Source organism: Idiotropiscis lumnitzeri, chromosome 17 (assembly GCF_059441095.1).
Source record: "Idiotropiscis lumnitzeri isolate Australia: NSW breed Sydney's pygmy pipehorse chromosome 17, RoL_Ilum_1.0, whole genome shotgun sequence".
NCBI lineage: Eukaryota > Metazoa > Chordata > Actinopteri > Syngnathiformes > Syngnathidae > Idiotropiscis > Idiotropiscis lumnitzeri.
In genome coordinates this window covers 3,448,912-3,464,850 of record NC_142407.1, presented here as the reverse complement: position 1 = coordinate 3,464,850, position 15,939 = coordinate 3,448,912, and the positions used below count along the sequence as shown (strand labels likewise).

The 15,939-nt window shown below is 39.1% G+C and overlaps 1 protein-coding gene across 3 annotated transcripts; it reads right to left on the bottom strand.

Moving 5' to 3' along the window:
* Positions 1–2,139: 2,139 nt before the first annotated feature.
* On the bottom strand, positions 2,140–13,125 carry chrne (cholinergic receptor, nicotinic, epsilon). Of its 3 annotated transcripts, none has more exons than XM_088279647.1 (13): positions 12,979–13,093; positions 8,291–8,407; positions 7,850–7,983; positions 7,605–7,649; positions 7,398–7,507; positions 7,147–7,302; positions 6,962–7,062; positions 5,851–6,051; positions 5,466–5,580; positions 5,225–5,339; positions 2,913–3,120; positions 2,697–2,827; positions 2,140–2,598 (listed from the first exon to the last, which is right to left on the bottom strand). In XM_088279647.1, the coding sequence occupies exons 2-13, from the start codon at positions 8,304–8,306 to the stop codon at positions 2,431–2,433; spliced, it is 1,500 nt and encodes a 499-aa protein (XP_088135773.1). In that variant the 5' UTR covers positions 8,307–8,407; positions 12,979–13,093; the 3' UTR covers positions 2,140–2,430. The 3 variants fall into 3 exon arrangements, with proteins under 3 accessions (XP_088135773.1, XP_088135774.1, XP_088135772.1); XM_088279648.1 differs by having other exon boundaries at positions 8,291–8,423; positions 12,979–13,070; XM_088279646.1 differs by lacking the exon at positions 8,291–8,407 and having other exon boundaries at positions 12,979–13,125.
* Positions 13,126–15,939: the final 2,814 nt, after the last annotated feature.

Sequence of the window (15,939 nt, the reverse complement as noted above, 5' to 3'; positions counted from 1 at the left end):
CTCTCAAGCGGCACTGCTTTTAAAAAAAAAAAAGAACGGATGATGCCATGTGGGCTCAGGAACTCTTCTGAAAATTATTATTTAATACTGATGGCCGAGTGGTCTAAGGCGCCGCGTTCAGGACCCAGTCTACCCAGGAGGCCTGGGTTCGAATCTCGAATTTCCCCATTGTGGGACTAATAAAGGGAATATTATTATGGCTGCCAGGATGGCCGAGTGGTCTAAGGCGCCGCGTTCCGGACCCAGTCTCCCCAGGAGGCCTGGGTTCGAATCTCGAATTTCCCCATTGTGGGACTAATAAAGGGAATATTATTATTACATCAACAAATGCAAATTTAAATTCTACCATACAAAATGAAAGCCACTTCTTTGGGACCAAGCTCATCTGAGTGGAAAAGTGTGCTGTGGTCTGACAAGTCCGCATTCTGGACGGGTTACAATACTGTGGTAAAGCATTGCAATTAATTGACTGGCAGTCCAGACTTGTCTCCTATTTATAATGTATGGCACATTATGAAGCGCGAAATATGACAATGGAGACCCCGAACACTTGAGCAACTGAAGTTACACAGTAACATAGTGATAAAGATGCCCCTCTGAATTTTTCAATATGGTGCAGGCCTCAAATTCAAAATGAGTGAATACTTGGAGAAAAAAACCCAAAGTATCAGTTTGAAAATTTACTCTCTTGTTTTTGTAGTGCATTTAATTCAATAAAATGATTTGCAAATCATTGTATTCTGTTTTATTTACATTTTACAAAACGTCTCAGCTTCATTGGATTGAATAGGCTTTTGTACTGACAAATAAATTAAAAATCAAATGATAAGCATGTGTTACAAAGGTACTTAAGCAAGTCATAATGCATATACAGTATTCTATTATTTATTTAAAAAACATGGCAGAATGACATCAAGACATTAGCTCCCCCAAAGTCAGTCTCCCTCCTACAAGGCATCCTGATAAATAAGTAATCATAAGAGCAATAAGGCTTTGATGAATTGGCTGGTTCAAGTGCCACACCCATAAGACATAGTACCGCAAAAAAAAACAAAAAAAAAACTCAAATCAGTCATTATCAGAGATGGTGGCAATGCGTTGAGTCACTATAGGCCCACACAAACAGGGCAACGTTATGATACAGTCTAGAAAAAAAAAAACCTTTCCTCAATAAACTTCACCACGTTCCACCTCATACAACACTTAGTATGAATTGCTTTAATTCACACCGTAAATGTAGTTTACAACTAAAACATGCATGGTTTGCATGATGGTGACATTGATGTAAAATATTTGAATGAGTCTTGATCCATCTATGGCAGGTGTGGGCAAACTACGGCCCGGGGGCCACATGCGGATCGTTAAACGTTTTAATCCGGCCCGCCAAACTTGAAAATAATTAAATGAATAAACCTTGTCAATGTTTTATTTTCTGAATACTGTGGTTTTTCAAAGACACATATATATATATATATATATATATATATATATATATATATATATATATATATATATATATATATATATATATATATATATATATTAGTGCTGCCAAGTGATTAATTTTTATAACTAATTAATCACAAAAAATTCCATGATTAATCACGAATAATTACATTTTTCAACTACAATTTTTGGCGAAGCATGTAACAGATATTTACTTGAATAATATCTTGGAATTGATGCAAAATCACCCAATATGAAGTATATTTCATTCAAAGACTGTTATAATAGCTTTCTTTGATTCTTGAATACGATCGAAATGGAGACATCTTTACAGCCATTTTTCTTTGAAACATTTCGCACAAGCGCCACACTCCAGCAGTGTTGGTTTGCAAGGCCCAGTGGTAACTTGAACATGATGTTTTGTTCTGAGGCGTGGATGGACAGCTAATATGTCGCAATATTTGCAAAGTATGCTAATTATTTTTGAAGTAAATCAAACTGAGTTAATTGAGTTAAAATATTTAACTGAGTTAAAATTTTTTGGATTAATCACCTGAGTTAATGCTTTAATTTTGACAGCCCTCATGTGTGTATATATATATATATTTTTTTTTTTTTTATTTTTTTTTTTATATATTTTTTTTTTTCTGATGAGGTGAGGTTACCAAAACACTCCATCCATCTGCTCCTGGTCCGGCCCCTCTGTCAAATTTTAGAACTCATTGTGGCCCGCTAATCAAAAAGTTTGCCCTCCCCTGATCTATGGAGTGTATGTAACTAACACAGAGATGAAGATCAAGGTTGCAAGTCTGCCTAGAATCTCAGGGGTTGTGCTGTGTTGAGACATGATACTACATCTTTGATGTGGTGCACAGTAAATTCAAGCCTTGTGGAGATCACTGTGATCATCCTCACACACAGCGTGAAGTACTTTGAACCTTTTGGGAAGTCTCAGGCCCAGATTTGAATGTGTTCCTTTTTTTTTCATTTTGGGACATATTTGTTGTTCTCTCCAGGAAATGGCCATTCGGGCGCCCTGTTGAAGTGTCCTGTTAGGAAGATCCCCACTGTGCCGATGATGAAGAGAAGAATGGCGGCCCAGAAACACACTTTGTCAATCATCTTCCCAATCAGTACCCAGCTTTCAATTTCCTTTATTTGGAATCAAAATAAGATGGATTTAAAGTCAATGAGAAAACGTGACAGAGAGATGTACAATTGTGTGTTAACTATGTGAAAATCACACTTACAGAGCCAATGTTATTTTGTTGTCTTGTTGTCTCTGCAATGAAGTTGCAGGCATCCACACATTGCTTGATCTCAGGCGCAGCTTGAGCTAAACTCTTGTACAGATTGGCTGTAGTGTTGGTATCAATGCCATCTACAAGCAGACATTAAGATTTTAGACAAACATTTCATATAAAAGAGATGCCCATATGATTGGTTAGAATCTCTCCATGTCTCACCGTTCGGTTGCATCAGCCCATGCTTCTCTTTTTGCTTGTCAAACATCATCTCACTGCGGGGCTGTTTGAGAACATACTCCTCCGCTCTCTGCATGAGGCCGAAGGAGTCCCGTCTTCGATCTCTCACGCCATTCACCTCTGATGTTACCTCGTTGTCATCCAGCAGAGGCGACATGCCGAGAAAACGGGGCACCGTCTCTAAAAACATCTAAAAGCGAAGGAAAGTGTAAAAGTTGACAGCATTCAGGAGATGTATAAACTTTTGTCATAAACAGTGGTGGGATGTGTTCAAGTACTAATATATTGTTACTGTACTTAAAGGGGAAGTCAACCACAAAAACGCAATAAGATGTTTTATGCAACTTTTTTAGTCTAAACACGGCACTCTGATTAATATTGGTTGTGGAATATGAGCAGCAAAATCTACCCATTTTTGTCATCTCAGGAGGTGGCCATATTATCACTTCTGTCGACTGAAAATGGCATCACAGTTGCTCGGGGCTCAGGTGACAATCACGGCTCACCTGTTTTCTGAGTCTGAGCCCACAGCAACTTTGATGCCATTTTCAGTTGACAGAAATGACCAAATGGCCATCCCTTGAGATGGTCAAAAACAGTAGTATTTTACTGTTTAACTCATATTCCACAACTGCAACATTAATCAGAATACCATGTTTCGACTAGTGGGCCTGCGTAGAACATAAATTATGCAATATGAAACTAGCCTGACACATGCACAAAGACATACTTTATGTAGATTTACTTTGCGTCTGTATTTTAGTATATTGTTTTCTGACGACTTATAATTTCATTCCCTACTCTGTACAGATATCCGTACTGTACTTTGTCGAAGTAAGCTTGTTACTTTTCAACCACGCTGAAAAATGACAAAATATGAAAGGTGAAGTCAAGTCAACAAGGGGCGGATATGTGGATTTTGGGCTAAATATTTTTAGGAAATGCTTGTAACTGATATAAAACAGGTAGCCATTTATTTTATAATATTATTTACTGCCTAAAATAACCAGGTATATTTTACATGACTTTCATGGGTAATATTTACCACTACCAAAAATCAATTTTTACAGCTCACGTGAACGCCCCCCCCCACACACACACACAAATGCTAACTTAGCATTTTTCATTAGTTTTTATTGTATTTTATTGTATAAATAATAATAATAATAATATATATATATATATATATATATATATATATATATATGGGCGGCACGGTGGACGACTGGTTAGCACGATGGCCTCGCAGTGCAGAAGTCGAGGGTTCGATTCCAGCTCCGACCTCCCTGTGTGGAGTTTGCATGTTCTCCCCGTACGTGCGTGGGTTTCCTCCCAAATTCCAAAAACAAGCATGGCAAGTTGATTGAACACTCTATATTGTATGAGTGTGAGCTTGAGCGCGGATGGTTGTTCGTCTCTGTGTACCCTGCCAGTTCAGGGTGTACCCCACATACTGCCCGAAGATAGCTGGGATGGGCTCCAGCACTCCCAGCGACCCTCGTGAGTGACTCAAATCCGCTTACCTTAATTATGGGCTTATTATGGTCTTATTCGTCACCTTATTATTTGTTAACTGTTGGTGTTATAGGGATTGCGGTATAATGATATGCCCCAGTTGCAGGTGGGAGGCATAGGTCATGTGATGTCAGAATAAAGAAATACAAGCACGCTCGAACGCATGCTGCTGTCTCACGTCTTCATACACAAACAGTTGATCGAGGCGCTTTTGACGCATTTGGCGGCAATTTTTGTCGTTTGTCCATTTTGCAAGGAGGTTCATCACACGCACGAGGGCCGATTCGTGGGCAAGACTAAAATCAACTTCTGGCCTTTGTTTATCGGTCCCTTTTTAAAAATTTGTCAACTCCCGCCCCAAAAATGTGCGTCTGACCGGGCAGTAGGGCTGGAGCGTTCCACCCCGGACTGCCCAGCTCTGCAGATAGTTTTATATTGTGTTCCCCCCTTGGTAAACAAAATCATTATTTATTAACTGCATTTTATGTATCCCTTTGTTGTCACAGTGTGATACTAAAATTGGTTTGATGAAATGAAACCATTGTGAGTGATAAATGTGCAAAAAAAACACAAAGCAGCAACGGGGCAAATACTTTTTCACTGCACTTTACTATCCTATACTGCACTTAAGTCCATTTCAGAGTCCAATTTTTTTAAGCAAAGGAGTTCAATCTGAATCTCTCTCTACTTAAATCAATAAATATACATTTACTTAAGTAGAGAATATGATAACTTTTGCGGCCTGTGGTCATTAGGTCCCAGTGGATGGATGCACTTACTTGCTTAATTTGATGGGACATGGTGTGAGTGCTGGGGCTGCGCAGGGAGAAGTTCAACACCACAATTTGATTGGTAGCTATGAGCGTGGTGACACACATGACAAAGATGATATACCTAAGAAGAAATTCAGAGAAGAACACTGAAAATGCACATAAACACACAAGCAGAAGAAATATGGGGTTGGATCACAGTTAAAACAGCTCTTGAAGCTTGGAGAGTGACAACGGCACACTGACTCACTTGCCAATGAGGGGGACAGAAAGTGATGTCTCTGGAACCTTCTGCGCAATAAGAAAGAGGAAAACAGTCTGCGCTAGCAAGACTGAGATGGACACCGTGAGCTTTTGACCTCCAGCTGTGCAGGAGAAATGAGACATCATAACATGTAAAATAACACAAGCCTTTAAGACATAAAATACAATGGTAATATAAATTTATTCAATCCCTATAATTCATAGTCAAGTGCATTCAGTTATTACTACATTACCTATGAAACAACTTTATTCCGGTCTCATTGTAACCTTTATGGCTAATTAAACAGTAAAATATTTTGGAACTTGTCCAAACAACCTTGAAAAATCGCTTCACTTGAAACAAAATGTATAAAGATGGATGTCTTTGTTACCTTGTGCGGGTAGGAAGTATGCTAAAACGACCAATGATGAGATGAGGGAGCAGGGCAGAATTATGTTGATCACGTAAAAAAGGGGCTTTCTTTGGATGACCAAATTGAAACTGATCTCCTGATACTCCAGGTCATCGGGGGAGTATCGTGTGTTTATCATCTTCCGAGCTGGACGATGAACAATTGCCCACTCGCCATTCTCTAAGAGGTAAAAAAAAAACAAAACAAGAGTAAGCAAGCAATAGACAAAGCGGCGACATGTAGTGGTTGCAGTGTGTGTGTATGCGCGTGTGCGTGCGTGTGTGTACGTGTGTTTAAAAATAATATTACAGTAGTCCTGTGTGCATGCAGTAAATGCACACGTTTGGTCAACATGGCTGTAGTGGATGCACAGACAGGAAGAAATTTTGTCCTTTCATTTTACTTTGGTTGCTCTACAAATAATTTAAGAATGATTCGGTAGATGCCAAGGCTCATTTTGTGTAATTTATCATTTCTTTCAGTTTCACTTTCTTTCCACGGATTTCAATGTGTTCATTGGTTATATGAAATCATTCCACATGATGATGAGTAAATACAGAAGGAGGAAACAAAAGAAGAAACGTTTTGGAAATAATACACGCCTGGTGTGTATGGAAATATTAAGAGGTGGAATAGGTCAGTCAGTCACCGCTGAAGCCCAAGTACCAAATTCACCACCCGCCATTATATTCGCCACTTTTCCCAAATCACATCACAATTTGTTTCCACACCAAACTCTGTTAAGCACAACTTCACATGAAATCTGCCCTAAAGGTGACGCGAATGAGCTGTAGAATACAGAATGGGAATAACATGACTGATCATTGGGAATGCGTGGAGCTCTTTTAGGTGAGAATTTTAGTGGTGAAAAATCTGACCTGTAGTATGTTGTTTGGAACGTTGAAATTGACCTCCCTGAGGTCAATAGAATGAGTTTAACATTTAGAATAATAAAACAAGCGTGAGTGTAACAAATGCAAATGTGGACGGAACTCATTATTATTATAATTGTTATTATCATTTGAAATACACTTATATAACCTCTTGGAAAAAATGAAAACAACAATCTTCGGGAATACAAGCTCTTTACCAGTGAACGCCTCAGGGTCAATGTCCACCCATTCAATTCGTTCGCCTGTTTCTCCAGCAGCTAAAATTAGGTCCACTTCATTCGCACTGTATGTCTGTGACCTGACAACATAAAATGAATTCAGAAAAGGATAATTTGTCTCCAGGCACTGGATTTGTTTATTCTTGATACAATCTGAAGCTTACCTGAATGCTAGCGTACAGTTTTGATAATCAAATGGGAAATAGGTGATCTCTATGGCACACGTGCTGCGATAGATTGCAGGAGGAAGCCAATATATCCAACCAGTGTTTGAAATCAATACATTGGCGTAGTAAGCCACATCAAACTTGCCGTCAATGCTGCAGGGGTGGAGGATAAACGAAAGAACGTGGAGAGAAAAAAATGAAGCCGTAATGAAGTTGGAGCCAGAAAAAATTGAGCAGTTTACTCTTACTTGTTTTCAAGGACAATATCAGGGAGCCACACACTTTTGCAGGGAATGCGGATGATATCAATGCCATGGAATTCGGATGTATTCCACGCAAGACGATAATCAACCCATTGCTAGGGAGGACATTTGAGATCATGTGACATTTACAACTATTTACCGTGGCGTAGAAAATAGAATGCCTGGGAATGTTGACAAAAATATTCAACTCACTATTTCAATCCAGACATTGGTTGTAAGAGTCTCTTCCTTTTCATTCTGCGGAACAGAGTCAAGAAATATATTCAGGATAATTCACTATAGGAATGGTTAATCCCTCTGTCTGAAAAAGACTTTGAATGTGTTACCATTTAGATTTCATAACACATTGTGTTTTTTCTACTGAATGCTATAAGCCGTCCATCCTATTTTTAATGTGCAGTGGGGCGTTGTTGTGACAGATAGTAGAGCGCTCTCACCAGAGAGATCAGGTTGGTGAGGGTTAGCTTGATTTGAACCTCCACTTTGTCCTCAGGTTGAACCACCGGACGAATGTTCTTGTTGTAACCTTTGAACAAGTTTCCAATCAGTTGCGTCTCTTCATTAGCCTGAACTGCAAAAGTGAAAACAAACAAAGATGACAATGATCTTATATCAATGAAGATTTTCTTTCTCTATGACTAAAACAGTTCACTTTCTTATATAGAGCTGCATTATAATTCAGCAACCAAAAATGTGGCAGTTATGTATGTTTAACTACAATGTCAAAGCAGAAAATTGCAGATCTCCAACAAGAAAAAAACTCACTGCTATTAAAATTCATATATTATTCTCTGAGAAAGTAAAGAAAATGCAGGAAAATTATCTAACAGTGTTTACACAGCATTTAAATTGAAAGTTAAGTGACCTCTATGACTCACTTTCCAGGGATGTCATGACATCAGTGCCATGTTACCACATCATTGTTTTTGCTTTCCCATTGTTCCACTCGAAACACAGTTTCTTCTCACATTTCGTATATTTTCATTGAGTTCAATCTGTTGGGAAACAGCTCTACGAATAAATTGTGTAATTAATTTGGATCCCACAGCATTCACAAAACAACTGAAGAGGAAAATGACTCAGTATTAGGCAAATGGGAGTTGTGGGACTTTATTTGGTCAAAACTGACACAAGTAGAGAGATATTGAAATGAAATCTTGTGATCACAAATCACATGTAGTTTATACTGACTAAACAAACAAAACCTCTGCATTTGTTTTTCAACTTTTCAATACACTTTCCAGTCCTGAAGTGACCCCGTTGCGTGGAGTAGTTATTTTTTTTGTTTGTTTTCAGAATCAGAATCAGAATCAGAATCAGAATCAGAATCAGAAATCCCATTATTGTCATTGTACACAAGTGTGCAACGAGATTAGAGAGCTCCCCTCTCCAGTGCAATACAACAATAATTCAGATAAATATGATCACATGAGGGTGCGTGCCCTTCATTTCCATGGACTGCTGACAGCAGAATGATAATGATTTCCCTTAAAAAGAAACATCCAATTTTAACGTTGCAGGCTCCCAAATGTTGCTGTTGTGTAAACAAGCAGCCAAAATGACATCTTTTATGTCTTTTCAATTGACAGTTTAATGAAAACAGCTTCTTTACCGCTATCCAGCATCTTCCTCATTCACAATGAAGTGCTTCCACAAAAAAGAAATCCCAACACCCCAAAGTAGAGAAAGGCAGAGGTTATTTCCAACCCCATGCCTCTTCTCTCACAGCTGTCACTATGATTAGCTCAGATTACACCACAGACGACACACACAAAACAGGACCTCATGTCAACCTCAAGTGATCTGCTATATTACCAATAACTGTACGGAAACTAAACAAGTTCAACTCAAGTTATCCCACTCACTGTTTCAAGACAGGAAGCTATGTCATCTTGAAGTGTTTACTCTCCTTGGCCTTATTCCCAGTGATGATATGATGGCTGTAAATCCATCCCAATCCATAAACAAAAGACAAAAGTCACACCAATGGTATTAGACCACAGTCATTAATCAATGGTGTGATGAATACTTGAGTGGAAAATCTAAATCATTTATGCCAGGGTTGAATAGCTGGGCTATGAGTTTGGCACACTTGGCATTCCCACAGGTTATTTGTTGGGTTATTTTAAATGTCAAAGAAGAGAAAGAAAGAACACATTTGAGTTCTCCGACACTTTTTGCCGATTTGCATAAAAAACAAACAAATAAACGTGTGGATAGAGGAATTTATTTTGCGACAGTCATAAGGTAAATTTCAGGTTACTTTGTGGCGTGTTGTTGCAAATGTATATGACAACATCTCACGTCGATACCAGGTGTTGTATGTGGTGTCTTAGCTTTTACTATAAATAGTGTTTGCTTATTTTATAAACCTCAATGACATTTGGCGGAGTGGCTTCATATGCATTCATCCATTTTCTTGTCCTCACTAGGGTCAGCTAGAGCCGATGCCAGCTGACTTAGTGTGAAGCGCAATCGCAGCGCTCACACTAAACACACAAGCATTCACGCTAACATTTAAGCATATTTTAGTGTTTTTAGTCTTCAATTTGCAGATAAAATCCACGGAAGCATGGAAAAAACATGCACACTCCACACAGGAAGGCCGGAACCGGGATTCCAAACCACAGAACTGTGTGGCAGACCAACGTGACAAAATCCACCGTGCAGCCGCCTTCATCCCATATTCCTTTATTCATGCATTTTTTTTGTTTACACAACAAGGTGACTTATCATGAATCCTCGGTTTTGATATATGTTTGGGAGTCAAATTTATGTCATCACTGGCTACAAAACAAAACTACTGATGGGTTCAACTAAAGCAGGGGTCACCATTGTGCTGCCCGCGGGCACAAAAGATTATCATTTGTTATTACAATAACACGGTTTAAAGGTAAATTGTGCAAATTTGTTATTTAAGGTGTGTGTATTAAACTAATTGTCCTTCGCACTAATCAGTCGCCAAGAAGTTGCTTTCAGTTTAAAAATACTTGAACCGAGTTAAAGTCACCTGAAACTGAATTGCAAAAGAGTTTGATTGGTACGTTGAAAAAAAATTAAATATGGGGTGAACTTAGAATACTTTGTTTAGTCATTTGTCACGTTTCCATTGCTATGCAGATGTCCTGCTCAGCAAAAAATACATCTTTCTTTCTTTCTTTCTCCCTGAGACCACTTTTGTCCAAACAAGAGGAAATCAAAATCTGGATGTCACTTAATTTCTTAAATTTGAATGAAAGAAGACACAATTTATGGTGTTCAGCCCAAGTGGCCCTTCCACTTTCAACCATGTTGTCCTCGGCCCCCAGACATCTTATCTAAAGCCAACAGTCTAAAACTTTGGTTCTAGATTGGACAATGATTTTAAATTAGATCGGCAAATCTGTGCTGCTGTTCAATCCAGCTTCTTTTCTCTTAGGCTGATCGCTAAAGTAAAGTCCTTTCTTTCACGGCAGCATTTAGAAACAGTAATCCATGCTTTTGTTACATCTAGGCTAGATTACTGTAATGCACTTTACTTTGGAGTCAGTCAGTCCTCCCTCAAGTGTCTCCAACTTGTGCAAAATGCTGCTGCTTGCCTTTTAACTGGCGCTCGGAAGACGGATCACATAACCCCAATTTTGGCCTCTCTTCACAGGCCCTCAGTGTACTTTAGAGCTCGCTTTAAGATACTTCTGTTCGTCTTCAAGTCTTTAAATGATCTCAACCCAGCGTACCTCTCTGAGCTCCTCCACCCCTACACACCTGCCCGTTGCCTCAGGACTGCGGACCAAATGCTGTTGGAGGTGCCGAGGACTAAGCGCAGCCTCAGGGGGTATCGCGCCTTTTCTGTTGCCGGTCCTTCCCTTTGGAATAAGCTTCCATTGAATGTGAGACAAGGCCCCTCTCTGTCCAATTTTAAAACTCGTTTGAAGACACATTTTTATTCTTTAGCTTTTGACTCAACATGAGACTGTCACTGTTTCCGTTGTTCTTCTGGTATTTATTGTTTATGTGTTTACATTTGTGTTCTAATTTCCCGCTAATTTATATTACACCATATAGAAAGTGCTTTGTTACAGCTCCAGATGTTGTGAAATGCGCTGTACAGTTGCATTGTAGTGTAATGTATTGTATTGTATGTCTACTATTTTATCTTGTGGGGAGAAGCGGTAAAGATATGGATGGATGGATGATGTAAATAACTGACTCATTGCAAACTGATTTTTTTTAACTTTATGTAAACAAATTAATTAAGATGAAGCAAACTAAAAACTTTAAGTGGTGGTTGGTTGAAAGTAAAATGATTGAATTAGCTTCTTTATTTCCAGAAAATAATCATTTTGAGTTGAACCTGATTTGAAGTGGATTTGAAGTCACAATTTCAATAATGAGTGTCAGACATGTGAAACAGTGAGACACTTTCCCCCATTTCAGCATATACAAAATGGAATCAAATAACAATTATCTAATTACATTTTGACTGCATTTTATAAGCATTTGACTTTATTGTTCATTGAAAATTATAAATCAAATGGCTAAAACTGTACTTAAAGAAAATTAAGATGAAGCTTTAGTCCACTCTCAATCATAACAATTCACTCTGCAGATGAAACTGACAAAAAAGATTACCAAAAAGTGTACAAATTTTATTTTAGAGATTAAAAAACTGTCTAAAAAGCATCCCGTTTTTTAATGTATGGGGGAGGGGCATTTTCTTGGTTTTCTTTTTCAATATTGGCACTGGGAAAAAGTATATTTGTGATAAAGATTGCATGATATCTGTGAAAATGAATGAATTCAATTCCATTTTTTATGTGTTCAGTTAGTAGCATGATTACTAACTGGTTAGCATGTTTTAATTTGAGCAATTGCAGGTTCAATTTATTGACTTTCAGCTTGTTCTGAAATTTTTTATTTGTAGAAAATAATTTCAACCAACCGCTTGAAGTAATTTGTTTCTTCATCTTAATACATTAGTTTACATAAAGCTACAATTCACAGGTTCCACTAAATGAACTATTTCCATCAGTCCAAGCTAATACATTGGATGTAATGGATTACTTGATGTTTTTGTTTAGTTTTTTTCCTCATGATGACAGCAACGAACCCTTGTTAATTATTTATTTGCCTACAAATCCACCTAACTATCATGCATATTCGCAACCAATCTTGCATGCCCTTGTCAGCAGATGCATGGAATTCCTCAATTCTTGTTATTTGTTCACACTTCCCAACAGTGCTGCCTGACCATTGCCAGTGATTCACATTGCTTGTATGTGACTTTCAAGCAACTCAACGACCATTCACAATTCCTGTGACTGGCAATCAATCCAAGAGGTTGTCTGTCCTTTCTCCTTAGGTCAGCAGTTCAGAAAATGGATTGATGGATCACTCCTCTATATACAGTGCAGTCACATTTGCAAACTCAATCTACTCTATCTGTGTGACAGCCACTGTTGTCAGATATATAGCTGCTGTTCACTCTGAAATCTGATCTCCTGACTGCATATCACCGACAGAAGCTTAATCAACAATAAATAAGTGGCCATAAAGCCTGTCAGTGTGTGCCAAATGTGATGCTTACCTTGCAAAACAACAGTGCAGAGAAGAATCCCAATCCCCAAAATCTTCTTCAATCCGCATATTGCCATCGTAGGACCTCCTCGTGTAGTGAGCTGTAAAGGAGCATAAAGTAAGACGGGGAAATGAGAGAGTGACAGGAAAAGTAAAGACGGGGAGGAAGAGCCCTAAATCCCCTGCACCAAACCCGTCGACTATGCCCACCCCGTGTGGCTATTTTTGGACTAAGATTACGCCGCAGCTGTGCACTAAACCAGGATGTCAAGTCACAGTCCAGTCACCCATAATAATAATCATTATGATCATTAGAGACTAACTACATGACGCTACTATACTCTCTCTCAAAATTGCAATTGCAACATTTATTAAAAATCAAGAGTTATGTTTAAAAATCGTGCCTTATTATAGGTAACCCTACTCATTTTTGGTTGACACTGTAACAATTTAACAACTGTTGCGGGTGTCATTTTCAGCGGGCCTCTCAAACGACACTGCATCAGGTTAGGGGCTGTTTCTTCCTGGTTACTTTGTTGAGATAGTCCAAATGCAAGAAGACACAGGTGAATGCAATGTTATTTTCACACGTCCTCCTATATTGGCCTGTATGTCAGACCATGTGATGACTCTGTGAGTGAATGCAATTTTTTAGAGGGTCAGTTGGGGGTCTCAAGCCAACACCTATGTTGAGTGCAAGGATTGGAGTCAGTGTTCAAGACAGAATGGGTGTGACATACAGTATATGCAGCTGTGCACTGCGGGAAGGTGAACAGGTGACAGGGTTGTACAGGCCTGCTTGGGTCCCTGCTATGTATCCAGTGTATTATTATACACACAAGAGCCTCTCTACTTTAGTAGCGAGGCTCCAGTAGTGAGACAGAGTCTGCAGACCACAAAGTGGAGAGGAGACAATACTCACAAAAGCCGAAGCTATAGGTCTTCATCAAGTTACCTTCAGTTACTTTTCACATTACAATTCAACAGACGTAGCCGAAGTAGAACATCAAAACACAAGACTTTACACATTCAATTACAGGGGCTACACTTGCTATTATAATTAGTGCTGTGAGTAATATAAGTCGTGTGACTCTACTGTGACAAGGGCAAGAGACTGATTTTTGGAATGTGCCATGTGAGTTGCACAGTATGTGATGTACTTCTAAATATACGATTAGCGCAACAGAGATGAGCTTCCTTAAGGTAACTGGATCTTTCACAAGACTGATTACATGTCTCACAGTAACGGAGACAGAAGAAAGGTTACATCTCTTCAAGAGCAAAACCCCAACTCCACAATATTCATTCAGAAGGACAAGTTGGGCACGATGAGCGGGGTGAACTTGTTTTCTTGAGACTGACAATACAATCAGGGGAAGTATAGGACATCTGGTATGTAGAGAGTAAGAGCATGTTATGAGGGAAAATTATAAACATTTGCGATTGTAAATCTTCAAGCACTGAAATGTTAATCCCCTTTTAAATGGCACCTCATTTTTAAGCCAAGGACATTGCTAGATGAGCAGCACCGCTGAACATGTGCATCATGTCATAAGTAAAATGTGGCAAATAGCCCCTTTCACCTCTTTTTTCAGGTTTGCTGTGCAGTGTCTAAGCTAAGGTATCAATGTAAATTGAGAGGTTGCAATCGACTCACAAATTTGCCGACTGCTGACATAGTGTGACTTACATTTACACATTGTATGTGTCAAATGTTGCCCAGTTGGCATCCATTGCAGCCTGGTCATCCTGGAAGGGGGATTCCCCCATCTGTGGTCCCTTCTCAAGGTTTCTCACTTTTCCCCTAATGAGGTTTTTTGAGTTTTTCCTTGCCCTCCTGGGGGTTAAGATCGGGGATGTCGATTGTGGCTATGTAAAGCCCTTTGAGACTGTCTGTGATTAAGGGCTATACAAATAAAATTGACTTGACTTGACTTGACACAGCTTAATCTGCTGTTGCTATTAGTCCCTTTCAGTCGCAATCCCGGCAAATTGTCAATATTCCACATTCCACGGGAACTTGGTAACCTCTGGCACATTACAGTGAACCCCCGGTTATCGCGGTTAATGGGGACCGAGACCACCCGCGAAATCTGAAAATCCGCGAAGTAGCGTCGCACCTTAAAAAAAAACAAAAAAAAAACAGTGTATATATATATACTTCGCACCTATATATATATATATATATATATATATATATATATATACTGGTAGAGAGAGAGAGAGTGAAATTCATGTTATAACAAAAAAACAAATTATTATTAAAACTTATTATTTTTTTATTCCCCAGCCATTATTTTTGTATTTATTCAATTACTTCTTTTTGTATTTATTTAATTACTTCGACTTTTACCTGCTGGTACGCCGTCCGGTGTGCCCTGTGAATGTTATGATCCTCCAGCAGAACTGGAGGATTGAACAGGACTCTTCAAACGCAGACACGGGAAAAAAGGTGGTGATACAAAGATAGTGTAGCGACTTTGTAAATAGTTCAAGGGTTCTGTGTTTTCCTCTTTTCTGTGGAGGCTGTGAAGGCAGCAGGGGAGTGAACGTTATGTTGTTGTCGTTGTGTTGCTCTCTCTCTGATCGGCGTGGTTGCGGCCAACAGCAGCCGTTTTTGGCTTAATAATAAAAGCGTTCGCTGATGGACAAATTGGCCTGATTTATTATACAACGTTACAATATTTATTATAATCACAATATAGTCAGTGTAATCAGCGCGTCTCGCAGCAGCTGATGGCATGGCGCGAGAAGATCGCTGGAGGAACGCCCACACAGCTGAAAAAACAAAAACACACGCGGCATGACAGGCACGGATCATGACAGTGAAATGAAAGGTGGCATTCTTCATTTATTTATTTATTCATTCATAACTGACAGCCTCGCTCTCCGCCGTTGCCCGGGCGGAAGGTGCTCCTATTCGGCTTAACTACCACGCACGCCGGCCGGTCTCCTTCGGAGCTCACGCACG